Source organism: Chelonia mydas, chromosome 9, assembly GCF_015237465.2.
Source record: "Chelonia mydas isolate rCheMyd1 chromosome 9, rCheMyd1.pri.v2, whole genome shotgun sequence".
NCBI classification, from domain to species: domain Eukaryota; kingdom Metazoa; phylum Chordata; order Testudines; family Cheloniidae; genus Chelonia; species Chelonia mydas.
The window spans coordinates 101,346,775-101,361,226 of record NC_057855.1 but is presented as its reverse complement, the minus strand read 5'-3'; the positions used below and the strand labels follow the sequence as shown (position 1 = coordinate 101,361,226).

Below are 14,452 nucleotides of genomic sequence, written 5' to 3'. Positions count from 1 at the left end.
ATTTTTACACAGTTTAAATAAGATTTGTTCTATTCTTTTAGTAGTAAAAATTGTGTCTGAATTCTGTTTATATATATAAAAAAATATATTAACCAACTGTGGGTTGGTTGGTTTTTTTAATAGCACGGTGGAATATTTTTATTTCCCCCTGTCACAAATATAAAGGGAAGGGCAAACACCTTTAAAATCCTTCCTGGCCAGAGGAAAAACCCTTTCACCTGTAAAGGGTTAAGAAGCTAGGATAACCTCGCTGGCACCTGACCAAAATGACCAGTGAGGAGACAAGATACTTTCAAAGCTGGAGGGGGAGGGAGAAACAAAGGTTCTCTCTATCTGTGTGATGCTTTTGCCAGGAACAGAAAAGGAAAGTAATCTAGCTAGATATGCGTTAGATTCCGTTTTGTTTAAATGGCTGATAAAATAAGTTGTGCTGAATGGAATGGATATTCCTGTTTTTGTGTCTTTTTGTAACTTAAGGTTTTGCCTAGAGGGATTCTCTATGTTTTTAATCTGATTACCCTGTAAGGTATTTAGCATCCTGATTTTACAGAGATGATTCTTTTAATTTTTCTTCAATTAAAATTCTTCTTTTCAGAACCTGATCGCTTTTTCATTGTTCTTAAGATCCAAGGGTTTGGGTCTGTGTTCACCTATGCAAATTGGTGAGGATTTTTATCAAGCCTTCCCCAGGAAAGGGGGTGTAGGGTTTAGGACGATTCTGGGGGGAAAGACATTTCCAAGCGGGCTCTTTCCCTGTTATATATTTGTTGGACTTTATTGCTGCCACCACCAAGTGTCTAAGGCCAAAAGGTAAAATAGTTTGTACCTTGGGGAAGTTTTAACCTAAGCTAGTAAAAATAAGCTTAGGGGGGTTTTCATACAGGTCCCCACATCTGTACCCTAGAGTTCAGAGTGGGGAAGGAACCTTGACACCCCCCCTACTGTTCTTGTCAACTGCTGGAAATGGCCCACCTTGATTATCGGTACAAAAGGTTCCCCCCTCCCCCCGCTCTCCTGCTGGTAATAGCTCACCTTTCCTGATCACTCTTGTCACAGTCTGTATGGTAACACCCATTGTTGCATGTTCTCTGTGTATATAAATCTCCCCACTGTATTCTCCACTGTATGCATCCGATGAAGTGAGCTGTAGCTCACGAAAGCTTATGCTCAAATAAATTTGTTAGTCTCTAAGGTGCCACAAGTACTCCTGTTCTTTTTATGGTGGAATTTGTCTCTCTTGAGAGATCTAAGGTGGAAGCAGGATAAAAATGCAAGAAAGATTGCGGGAGTGGGACTTGCACGCAAGACAGGAGCAGTATTAAAAAAGAGTCCTGCACAGGGCTCTACCATACAGCATTTGAAATAAGCCTCTAACAAATTCTACTGTACATGTGCAAATAATCATTTTCTGTGATTTATAACTAATCTAGATGGATTTTCACAAGGACCAAAAAACAAACAAACAAAAAAAAACCACATTTAACCTCAGGGTCTATAAAAAGGGGAAGGCTCCAGGCAAGGACGGTCTGACAGCAGAAGTGCTTAAGGCGGGAGGTCAGGAACTTTGGAAAGCTCTCACCCAAAGGTTCAGCCACTACCTGGAAATCCAGAAGATACCGTCCAGTTGGAAAGAGTACAATATCATCTTGCTGCATAAGAAAGGCAATCGAGAAAATCTAAAGAACTATCGCCAGATCTGCCTGCTTTCGCATATCTATAAGTTGTTCACTAAAATAACAACAAATCGACTGTCGCGAAACCTGGATGAACAGCTACCTAGAGAGCAGGCCGGCTTTCGAAGGAATTACAGCATGGTAGACCACATCTTCACTCTAAACCAACTACTAGAGCGTTCAAGGGAATACAAGTTCCCTTTGTGTATTGCCTTCGTGGACTACGAGAAGGCGTTCAACAGCGTAGAGACTAACACCATTCTTGAAGCACTTTCAGAACAGGGCATCACCGCAAAATATATCACATTACTAAAGGAAGTGAACTCTGGCTGCAGCACGCACATATCGCTTTTCGATACTCCCCTCCGAATCCCCATTGAGAAAGGTGTGAAACAAGGAGATACAGTTTCACCAAAACTATTCACAGCCTGTCTTGAATTGTTTTGTCGATAAGCAGACTTGAAAGGCGGGATTAATATCAACAGCGAGCGGCTAAACCATCTCAGGTTCGCAGATGACATAGTGCTGACAGCTGAAAATACAGCCCAGCTTGAGAGAATGCTCAAAGAACTGAAGCCGAAAAGTAGTCAAGTCAGATTAAAAATGAACTGGTCGAAAACAAAATACATGAGATCAGATATTCTGCCAAGAACCCAAATAACTCTTGGAGGAGAGCAGATCCAAAAGGTTGATAAATATGTTTATTTCGGTTAGGAAGTCAACATGCGCCACAATCAGAAAGGCAAACTGTCACACAGAAAAAAAAGCTGGATGGTGCTATTCAATGACATCAAGGACATCCTCCAAGGAAAGATCAGCAAAACAACTCGTGCGAATCTTTTTAACTCGACCGTGCTTCCAGCAATGTTATATGGCAGCGAAACATGGTCACTGACAAAGACTGAAGAACATCAACTGTCTGTCACACAGAGGGCAATGGAACGAATATTTTTGGGCATTTCGCTCCGTGATCACAACCCCAATGAAATAATTAGGCAGCAGTCTGGAGTGCGAGACGTTGTTGAAAGCAGGCTCAGCAAAATGCAGTGGACGGGACAACTCAGCGACAACAGATGGACTGCAGCTATATCCGAGTGGTATCCGCGAGAACAGAAACGGCCATGCAGTCAGCCTCCAAAAGAGATGGGATGACTTCCTAACAAGGAGATATGGACAACCATGGCGAAGGATGGCCAGAGCGAGAGAAGATTGGAAGACGTGTTGTGATTGGCTCAGTCTCAACTGATGAAGGACCGACAGTCTACTCTACTTCTACACTATTCCCCTGCCAAATTTCAAGATCCTGCTGCAAACCCCTAAGGTGCTAGTGCTCTTCAAAAAATGGTTGAAAAACTTGGTTAACAGTAGAGGAATAATACACCTGCCAATCTTGTTCTCCAAAATAGCTACATCATTTTTATTAACACTCTCCAGAAAAATTTAACTTGTGGCAGAGACCAAGAATGGAAAGTTTCAACATGAACTGTAGATGTTTGGCAAAGTTTTAAACTGGAAACAGGGGTAGTAAAAGGAAGAGTTAGGAAACTTTAATAACTGTTGTCATTAATAGCTCCACCTATAATAAAGGGGATTTAAGTAGGAGAAATTGGGACAAGATTAAGAAAAAAAAATTAGCATTTAATTTGAGGAAAATCTTCCTGACAGTGAGATGTATAAGGCTGGAAAACAGTCTCCTGACAGAGGTGGAATCCCAGTTTCTTGCCACATTTAAAACTCAATTAAACAGTTATTATTTGTATTGTGTTAGCACCTACACAGGTCAGGGCCTCACTGTGCTAAGGACCATAGAAACACACAAAAAGACAGTCCCTGCTCCAAGGCACTTACAAGATATTAGCAAATTTACAATAGGGCTCAACCCTACAGCTCCTCCTGGGAGATGACTTAAGTGTTTCATCTAGTTTTTTTGTGACTATTATTAGTAAACATTTACACTGGAAAAGCATCCAGCAGCCCCACTCAAGATCAAGACTTCCTTGTGCTGGGTGCTATACAAAGACATGCTCCCTTGCCTTTAGGAATTTACAGCCTAATAAGATGTGGACTACAAACAGTTTGCTACTTAAAATCACCCTCATCTTCATCTCATCCTAGCCGTTACTATCAGCTGATTTCTTATAGGAGTCACAGACACATTGGGTTTGAGGAGGGATTTAAAAATGAATCAGTTCAGGGAGAAAGATCCCTGAGTTAGGGAACAAGGAGCAGAGACATTTGTGAGAAAAGGTGACAAACAAGTGGATGAGGCTGTGACTAACTTCAGTGATTCACCTGTAATCTGGAGAAGGGTACTCTCTCCCCATTCATAAAGTGCTTTGAAATCTGTGCACCAAAGCTCTATAGAAGGGTAAAACATATACGTCAGAACCTGATTTACATGAAAAACTCTTTCTAAGAGACACCTCCTGAGAGCAGGAGAAGCACTATCCAGCTTCCCATGGAAAGCAGTCACTGATGGCAGCCAGTAAACAGACACAGAGAAATCAGAGATGGAGATGACAATCACCTGGCCCCTTTCACTCTACCAAGCACACATTTACTAAGATGGCTTTTTTTCCAGTCTTAAGTGCCCCAAGTGACGGAGTTTCCATCATTTTCCCTTGGACATTGTCCCCAACACATACAATACCTTGCCGGGCCGGAATTCCGGGAACAGCTCGGTAACACTCGGCAGCTGTTTGGTGGCATCTCGCTGCATTATTCCTGCAAGAGGCAGTGTCAGTTTCCCTTCCTTGGATTCTGCCTGCCTTGCATCTTGGGGTCCCATCTCTGACTCAGAATCAGAAGAACTGCTGAAATCCGCCTTCTCAGAGGTAGCAGAGGACGGCGCAATGATGGAGGGCAGAATGATACCATCTCCATCTTCAGATACTACAATAGAACAAGTATCTTATGAACAAGTTTCCTTTCTTGGTCCCCAGCACTACCCCTGCACTCCACAAGCATTGTTTCCTGATCTTAAATTATGCTGAATCTAAGGGCTTAGCTGCACTTGCAAGTTAGAGCGCATTAAAGCAGCCCCAGGCACCCTCATTCCCCACCCATCCACACTGGCAAGGCACTTAGAGCGCCTGGACTCTGCAGCTGGAGTGCTCCTGGTAATCCACCTCCACGAGAAGCATAAAGCTTGCTGCGCCCTGGCTGAAACACCTGGGCATCAGTGTGACCGAGGTGTTGCATTACTGCACTGTGATCGGCCTCCGGAAACGTCCCATAATTCCCTGAAGTCAAGTGGCCACTCTTGTCTCTGTTTTGAACTCGGCTGTAGGAATGCAGATATCCCCTTTCAAAGCTCCATTTCTGACATCCGGCTGCTTATCTGCTCTGGGACAAACCAACCATTACTGTGGAATGCTGTGTGTGAGAGAGAGGGGAGGGGGGAAGGGAGGGTCTGCTGCTGTCTGAACTTACAAGACAGTATGCTGACACACACTCAGCACCCCAAAACCCACTCTCTCCCCCCCCACATACACACAACACACTCCCTGTCACTCTCCACACGCCGCCGCCGCCGCCCCCCCCCCCCCCCCCCCCCCGGCCATTTGAAAAGTATGTTGCAGCCACTTGAACGCTGGGATAGCTACCACAATGCACTGCTCTTTGTGGCGTTGCAAGAGCTGCTTATGTGGCCAAGCCAGTGCGCTTGAATCTGACAGTGTAAACACACAGCAGCATTTTCCCTGCTGCGGTCTCCGAAGGCTGGTTTAACTCCCAGAGCTCTACATCTGCAAGTGTAGCCATGCCCTAAGCCTCCATGTTTTATAGTTATTGATTCCTGTTCCAGTTCAGCCTTTCAGTGCATCCCTAGATCACCTCTGCAACTCACAGTCCCCGCTGGGAGAAGGCAAAACAGAGAAGCAGGTGAACGTCACAGGTTGGTTTGATTATGCATCTTAACGTTACTGTTGAAAGTGTTAACATCTTTTACTCTATATTTTATATAAAAGCCAGTTACCCCTAAGCAGCGCTACTTCTTTGCATAATTGGCCTTCAGATCCAGTCTGCAGGACGGATCTTTGACAAGATCCCAAACATGCTACAGTATAAAGCCACTGCACAGAAATGCTTGAATCCTTGATTTGTCACATCCTGTCATCCCAAAACTCCTAGATTCTTCCCACAAGTTTCAGATAGAGGATGAGAGTCCTTACTCACCAGGGGCTGTTGCATCTTTTTCATCGTCTCTCTTTACCGGAGGTGGAGGCGGCGGCGGCATCAGCTTAGAATCAATATCTTCGCAGTCGGCATCATAATCATCCTCATCTTCATCTAACCAGTCAAAAGGAGACAATCACCTTCAGAACATGTGACCATACTGGATCAGACCAATGGTCCATTCAGCCCAGTATCGTGTCTCTGGCAGTGGCCAGTGCCAGATGCTTCAGAGGGAATGAATGGAACAGGGCAATCATCAAGTAATCCATTCCCAGTCATCCAGTCCCAGCTTTGGCACTTGGCGTTTAGGGACATCCAGTACCTGAGGTTGCATCCCTTACCATTTTGGCTAACAGCCGTTGATGGACCTATCCTCCATTAACTTATTTATCTTTATTAAAAAAAATAATAATAATAAAAAAAATCCACTTTCAAGGATACCCAGACACTCCTTCCCCAATACCACAACTAGGGTATCTCACCTCCATCCCAAACCACAGAAAGGACCCTGTCTCAGCATTAACTTATTACAAATACCTTTCCAGTTTCTCAAATAGATCACCCAAAGCTGCCCCAACTGTGGTTTCCCTGCACTCAACGGCTTACAAAATCAGGGCTTAAAATGTGGATGAGTAGGGGAGCAGGAAAACTGACGAGAGAAACAAGAAAATTCAGAGCAGAAACCCTAGATTACTGCAACATTCCTAATTTCCTGCTCCTGACTGACAGGAGAGGAGGTGGAAAGTTCCTTTAGGAGACAGGCAGCAGATTCATCAATTGCACTAGCAATAACACAGGGGAAAAAAAAACTGCAGATGTTTACAATTCTGTATCCTACAGACAGGGATCTCCTATATTAGTCCTCATTGGAGAAGCATAAAGGCCAGCCTCACCCCTCCTTATAACCAGTGAAAGTCGTGGTAGAACTTGGATGAAGATGCCTCCTCATGAGCAGCTGCCATTAAACAGAATGCTAGGGAAGGGAGATGGGGAGAAACAGAGGAGGGGTGTCATTGGTTCGGATAATCCTTCAAGGGAATGGGCCTTAGCCCCCTCCTGTGACTAACTGATTTCCCCCCAGGAGATAGGTCTGAGACCAGGAATCATGTAACAGCCTGTGGCCTACCCTGTCCTTAGATCAAACCAACAACTCAGTTTACAGGAACACCTGCGAGAAGGAGGTAGGATATTGCAGGAGACCCTGGGTCAGGGAAAACAATCTGGTTTATCTATAGAAATTATGATGAGCTGTTTTGCTTCAGAAAAATAAACCCAGCCCCTAAAGAAAGGGACGGAAATTTCACCACCCTCGTGTACATTATTTGATGTCTGGGCCATTTATTTGCCCCACTGGCTTACATGAGGTTCGTGAAGCAGGCAAAGAACATGGCAGGAAAACGATGATTACAGAAAGATCACTCTCAACAACAGCACCAAAAGCCAATCCGCCGCACAGAGACGTACCATTAACTGTTAATCATTTTGTCTACGTGTACTCCTACCACCGCCAATTACCTGGTCTTCGAATTGGCTGAAGGGTGCCCATTGCCTGCCTGAATCTGCGACTCTCATCTTCAGCCACCTCATTAATATCTGAGTAATCAACAGCATCCTCTGTGCTCTTAACCCAGCCTGAGGAGGAGGAAAGACTTGTCATACAACAAAATCATATCCCAACATGTACTCACCACATCTTACCTCATCCCATCTTAGTCTATCCTGACTTCTCCACCCGCCTACCCCCTCCTTCCTGCTGTAACTTCTTTCCACCCTCTTCTATACTCTATTTTACTGGAGGAACAAATACAATCCCTGTATTAAGGTTACCTAATGTTTTCTATTCTAAAAAGGTCTGGTCTTTCTTCCCTTCCCCTGCTCCCAAGAGCTCCAACACCTTCATGGTTTGCAGCAAGACTTTGAAATCTGGAAGGTGGATCATTGGGGTCAGGGAAGTGCCAGTCTCATGAAAATCTGTTCAGATTTGGCAGAGTAACAAGCTGCTGAGACAGGCCCTTTGACCCAGAGGTAAGTACACCGCCTGGGAACCAGACCATGAGTCCTAAATGAATGTCTTCTACTGATGAACGTTCGTAATTCTGTACTTTCACAACTGTATCAAGCAAAGCACCATATCCCATTGGGGGTTACAGAAGCTGGGAATATAATTACTATTGCAAAAACAAATCCTATTGACTACCACACTGCCTCTCAGAAATAACGTATCATATCTTTGTCCTTTGCTATGCTGTCTGTAAAATAAGTCTACTCATTTATAAATAACTCACTGTTTCATTGTGTTACGTACACTCCTATGAACAGCCTTCTACTGCTGGCAGCTAATATAATTAAACTGCAGTCAAGGAATCTATGCTGCAGTCTGAGTGATGATTCACACCCGGGTGATAATGCATGATGGAGTGTTGCTATAGTTGCAAATAATTTGTTTTCACATCTTTTCCAAAAATAAATTAAATTAAATTAAGAACTCTTAAAAGAATGTTAGTGAGGTTGCAAAAGTCAAGCTCATGAAAGTAAAGAAATGCCAGAACTAAGGCTGCTCTCAAAACCTTGATGTTGCCCCCTTCTGTATATGCACAATACAGTCTTTAATTACATGATCACTTTTTCCACACAATTCCCAACTCATTTAGCATGGAGGGTGCTCGGGGCACGAACGAGGGCTGTGTAGGGAATGATGCTGTGTCAGTAGGACACCAGCTTCACTTGCTCTTGAAGTTGAAAGGGGTATAGAGAATAAGGCAGATGACTAGGAAGAGAAAGGACAATCTCCACCCAAAATTGGGTCTGTTACCATTTGTGAGATACTAACCACTACAGTGATGAGCAGTACAGAAAAGCCCATAGTGAATTTCATAATTCTATATTCAGTGCAGCATTTGGAAAGTGTGCAATAAATAAGCCCCAGAGCCAGGTATTGAATGATAGAAAGCAATACTGAACAACTGCCTCATTCACTGAGCTTTGTTCCATCCTGGGGGAAAGTGGAACATGTACAGAAAAGAAAAACAAATATCTGATCACGTCATTAAAAATCACCACAATGCTCATGTACAAGAGACAGACTTAAGACTGAACAGGCATCCTTAATTCTAGCATTTCAACTTTCAAACACTTGACTTTGCAACCTTCATATTCTTTTAACATAAGTTTTTTGTATTAAACAAAATTAAATCCCACAAACAGTGAGCGGGGAACTTTACAGATAGGTATAAAGGCAGGGATCCCTGGCCCTATGAGCAGACAATCTATAGACAACATGTATAAAGGCAATGGAAAGCAATTTGGCAGTGAGATTTACCCAAGTTTACAAAGCTAGGGCAATACCTTAACCTTGAACTACAGCAAATTGTCTAATGATAAGATGAGGTTTGTACAAAGATATTGGCAGGGTAGACTCTGGCCCTTATGTTAATTATTTCTTTTCTTATTAAAGAAATATTTAAAGAAAGAATTATTTCTTTTCTTATTAAAGTTACTGCTGCACTGAGCATCACTCAGTGAGAAAAAGACATTTCAAGCATTCTCAGAACCAGTGCTATTTCTGTCCTTTATTTGTATTACAGTAGATTGCAGTACACAATGTTGTTTAGCTACACTGGTCCCAGGATACTAGACAGACAAGGTGGGTGAGGCAACATTTTACTGGACCAATTTCTAGAGAGAGACAAGCTTTCAAGCTTACACAAAATTCTTCTTCAGGTCTGGGGAACTAACTCAGGTACATCTACACTACAGCACTTAGCTCTAGCACTTATGGTGGAGACACTCTAAGCCAGTGGTTCTCAACTGATTACACACTGTGGGCCCCGACTCTTGCTGCACAGGGAGGCTGGCTGCCAGCCAGCCCGACTCGGACTGCAGAGCTTGTGGGGCCAAGTGGCTTCCCCGACCGCCGCCACACTGGGCGGGCCAGCAGTCCGGACCCCGACCCTTCCAGGGCAGCCCGGACCCCAAACCCGTCGAACCAGGGCAGCCCAGACACTCCCATACTGCGCAGCTGGGAACCCGGGACCCCGGGCACACAGACAGACTTTAAAATATAGCTAAGCTGGGCCACAGCTCTGTGCTAATTGGGCCACATGCGACCGCGGAGTGAGAACCGCTGCTCTAAGCTGACGGGAGAGAGATCTCCCATCGGCTTAATAATGCTTGCCTCCGCAAGAGGCAGTAGCTATGAGCTAGTCTACACCGGCAACGTTAAAGCGCTACCGCAACAGCGTTTTAACATGGCTTGTGCAGTTGCGGCACAGCGTTGGCAGAGAGCTCTCCCAGAGCTCTAGAAAAACCCACCTCCATGAGAGACGTAGCTCCCAGTGCTGGTGTACTGTTCACACTGGCGCTTTACAGCGCTGAAACTTGCAGAGCTCAGGGGCTTGTTTTTTCACATCCCTGAGTGAGAAAGTTGAAGCGCTGTAAAGTGCCAGTGTAGACAAGCCCTAAGTCAGTGGGAGAAGCTCTCCCACTGACATAGCACTGTCTACACTGGTGCTTAGGTCGGTATAATTTACATTGCTCAGGGGTGTGGATTATTCACATCTCTGAGCGACGTAAGTTATACCAAAGTAATCTGTAGTGTACACAAGGTTTCAGTGCCATTGCTAAACACAAGGTCTGAACAGACTGTTTAGCTTAAGTAGTTAACACATATTTCAAGGTACCACTCAAGGTGAAGTGGCCTATTAATACCCGTCCAGTCGTAGGAAGGAAAGGGTGGATAGCAGCTATGGGGATTGTTAGTGGGTTACAGACTATTGTAATAAGCCATAAATCCAGTATCTGTATTCAGTCCATGATTTTTAGTGTCTAGCAGAGTAATGAATTTAAGTGCCCTGATTCATCTTTTGAAAGTGTTGTGCAGGTTTCCTTTGAGGATGAGGACCAACACATCAGACATAGACTAATCTGTGAAAATCAGTAACCCACTCCCATTGGCATAGTAGTGTCTTCACTAAAATGCTACAGCAGCTGTACCACTGTATGTGAAGACAAGCCCTGACTCCCCTGAGTTAGTTTCCCAGACCCAGAGAAGACTTCTGTGTAAACTCGAAAGCTTTTCTCTCTCACCAACAGAAGCTGTTGCAATAAAATAAGCTACCTCACCCACCTTGTCTCTCCAGAACATTACAGTGGCACCTAGAAACTTCAGCTGAGGATCACAGCCCTATTGCGCTATACGCTGTGCATAACAAGTAATGAAGACAATAGATCAATGGACCAATAGGTTTTACAATTTAAATGAGTCCAAGATGCAACAGTGAAGTGGAGACACACAACTGAGTAGGAAGACAAGGTCATAATAAATTGGAACATTAAGTAGCATATATTTGTTAAATAGAGGCCTTCATGCTGGTTTGGTTGTTTTAAAGACTGAACAAGAGACCATAATGAATCACTAAACATGCAAATGCACAATTGTGCACCACAGTTACCTTCTCAAGTACAATTGTTAGGCTTAGGTATTAATACATTAGTGATGCAACTAGGACAGTTCATGCCTCATAGTTATTGCCTCCGCCTTCCTGCAGATTGGCAGATATCAAAATGCGACCAGAGTGTCAACAATGAAATTACGGTTTCCGTTTCAGTAAGAAGGGCTACAAATGCACCGTTACTCTTTAAAGAGAGGTTTCAGAGTAGCAGCCGTGATCGTCTGTATTCACAAAAAGAACAGGAGACTAACACATTTCTTTGAGCAGAAGCTTTCGTGAGCTACAGCGCACTTGAGCTTTATGCTCAAATAAACGTGCTAGTCTCTACGGTGCCACAAGTCCTCCTGTTCTCGTTAAGGAAACCCTTCGATGTGACAAAATCTGCCTGGGCTGCGGTAGCTACAACCGAGCCAACCCAGACCTGAACGGGTGTTCGGGCCTCACCCTCCTCATCCAGCTGGGCTCCGTCAGTCTCCGCAGCGTCCTCCTCGCTGGCCGTGATCTCGGTGATCAGGTTGCCCAGCCCCAAGGCGCCCAAACCGGCTAAATGCTTCTTGGATTCCTGGAACAGCGGAAGACAGGACCGGCCGTTAGCGGCCCCGCGCCGCGAGGAGTGACGCCCGCGGAGCACCAGGGCTACGTTCCCGCCGCGGCGAGAGGGGCCCGGGCGCGGCCAGCCGGGGCCCCTGTGGGCAGACGGAGCCCAGCGGCCCCAGGGCCCCGCGCCTCACCTTGTCCAAGACGCTCTCCCCCTCCAGCTGCCCCGCCTCGTTGATGTTCCCGAAGAGGAAGCCGGCCAGGGAGAAGGGCCCGGCGCGGCCCCCCTCCGCCTCCTCCTCGCTCTCCGAGTCCGACATCTCTCCCGCCTCGTCCCGGGACGCGACCCGGAAGCAGAAGCGGGGCGCGAGCGCCGCCGGGTCACGCCTGCGGAGAGCACCATAGAGAACGCGCGGCGAGAGCGTCTGCTCGGAGCGGCGGGGCGGGGCGGGGCGGGGCCGGCGCTGCCGGGGCGACAGACTCGGCCCAGCCCGCCGCCGACTCCCGGGGGAGACGACGGCAAGGATCGGCGCTCGGCTAGCGATCCACCGGCGGTCGCTTGAGCGGGTCTAGTAAAGACCCTCCAGTCCACCCCCTGCCCTGCCCCCAACGAGAGGAGTGTCTCCCGTCGACGCCCGCCGTGTGGACCCGGGTAACTCGACTCCAGCTACAGGCGCGTAGCTGGCGTGACCACGGCAGTGTAGACATAGGCTCAGCCCCAGCTGGGGCCAGCTGCGGGGCGCCTCAGTGGCCGGCCGGACCCGTGGGGCCGGGTGGTGTCAGCGAGCCGGGCTCTCGGGCCCGCTCACGCGAGCACCCCCAGTACAGACTTCCGAAAAACAACGGTCTCTAGGGGCTCCCACCGGCCCGCCAGCCGCTGGTTGCAGCTACAGCTGTACGGGCTCAGGACCGCTCAACAGCAGCGCCTTACCGTCTCTAGGCCCTGCTCTACGCTGCGGGGTTAGGTCAAATCTAGCCACGTTAGGTCGATTTCAGAATGACGGCATCCACACAACCACCCCCATTCCCTCGACCTAACAGGCTCTTAAAATTGACTTCTGTACTCCTCCCCAGCCAGGGGAGTAGTGCCAAATTCTACCTTCCTGGGTTGAATTTGGGGTAGCGCGGATGCAAATCGACAGTATTGGCCTCCGGGAGCTATCAAGGGTGCTCCAATGTGACCATTCTGGCCAGGACTTTGAACTCCAATACACTAGCCAGGTACACAGGAAAAGCCCTGGGAAATTTTGAATTTCATTTCCTGTTTGGTCAGCGTGGCAAGCTCAGCAGCACAGGTGACCATGCAGTCCCCCCAGGATCACAAATTAACTCCAGCATGGACCAAAAGAGAGACACTGGATCTGATTGCTGTATGGGGAGAAGAACCTGTGCAGGTTGAACTCCGATCAAAAAGAAGAAATGCTAATATATATGCCAAAATCGCACAGGGCATGGTGGAGAGAGGCTACAACAGGGGCACACAGCAGCGCTGTGTGAAAGTTAAGGAGCTCAGGCAAGCCTGCCAAAAGACAAAAGAGGCAAACGGTCGCTCTCGGTCAGAGCCCCATACATGCCGCTTCTATGATCAGCTACATGACATTCTAAGGGGGGGGGACCGTACCACTACCCGAGGACACGTGAAAGGGGAGAGTCTCACACAACAGGGAGGATTTTGTGGAGGAGGAGAAGGCAAGTGGTGAATCTGTTCTCCCTGGCAGCCAAGACCTTTTCATCACGCTGGAGCCAATACCCTCCCAAGGCGGGTCCCCGACCCTGAAGCCAGAGAAGGCAGCTCTGGTGAGTGCACATTTGCAACTACAGTACAGGGTTTAAAAGCAATAGTGTTTTATTTGCCCTGAAGAATTGGGATGCATTCACGGGCAGTACAGCTACTGGAAAAGTCTGTTAACGTGTCTGTGGACGGAGTGGGAATCCTTCAGGGACATCTCCATGAAGCTCTCCTGGAGGTACTCTGAAAGCCTTTGCAGAAGGTTTCTAGGGAGGGCTGCCTAAGCCTTATTTCATCCTGCACACTTTACCATGCCAAGCCAGTAGCAAGTAGTCTGGAATCATTGCAGCACAAAGCATGGCAACGAATGGTCCTGGGTTTGGTCGCATTCAAGTAACATTGTCTATATCTTTCTGCGTTAGCCTCAGGGGAGTGATATCATTCATGATCAGCTGGTTGAAATAGGGGAATTTTTGTAAAGGAACAGTAAAAGGACCCCATTCATGCTGGGTTATTTGCACTTGGCTAAAAGGGATCATTCCAGAGAATAGCCACACAGCAGAGGGAGGGGTGAAGGGATCATCCCAGAGAATAGCCATGCCATGGGGTGGGAGGAGGTGTGTGCTGCACATCCACCTGAAAACCGCAGCCCCTCTTTTTAAATGTGAAACCCAACCGGCATTGCTTGCTATGGGAAAGGATGACGCTGCAGTTTGAAACCATTCCCACGTGTTATGAAGGCGTAAGAATCCAGCCCCACGTACCAAAAGGCTTACCATGGCTGCCTGGAAACCGAATTCTGTTGCCCGGCCATTTGTGATGTGTCACCATACCGAGAGGCACTCAATATAAAAGACAAAATGTGCCTTTGTACCTAAAGCACATAT

General features: G+C 46.7%; 1 protein-coding gene across 4 annotated transcripts in view; it reads right to left on the bottom strand.

Annotated features, from left to right (window-relative positions):
• Nucleotides 1-12,366, bottom strand: part of TAF1 (TATA-box binding protein associated factor 1) — a 140,178-nt gene extending 127,812 nt beyond the window's left edge. For 2 of the 4 annotated variants that reach the window (XM_037909739.2, XM_037909740.2), the window contains exons 1-5: nt 12,031-12,366; nt 11,744-11,861; nt 7,365-7,481; nt 5,850-5,963; nt 4,324-4,565 (exon numbers count right to left, since the gene is read on the bottom strand). In XM_037909739.2, the coding sequence (XP_037765667.1) occupies nt 4,324-4,565; nt 5,850-5,963; nt 7,365-7,481; nt 11,744-11,861; nt 12,031-12,156 (717 nt within the window). In that variant the 5' untranslated portion in view covers nt 12,157-12,366. The remainder of the gene's footprint in view (nt 1-4,323; nt 4,566-5,849; nt 5,964-7,364; nt 7,482-11,743; nt 11,862-12,030) is intronic. The other 2 variants (XM_037909742.2, XM_043521924.1) reach the window with 1 other exon arrangement.
• Nucleotides 12,367-14,452: the final 2,086 nt, after the last annotated feature.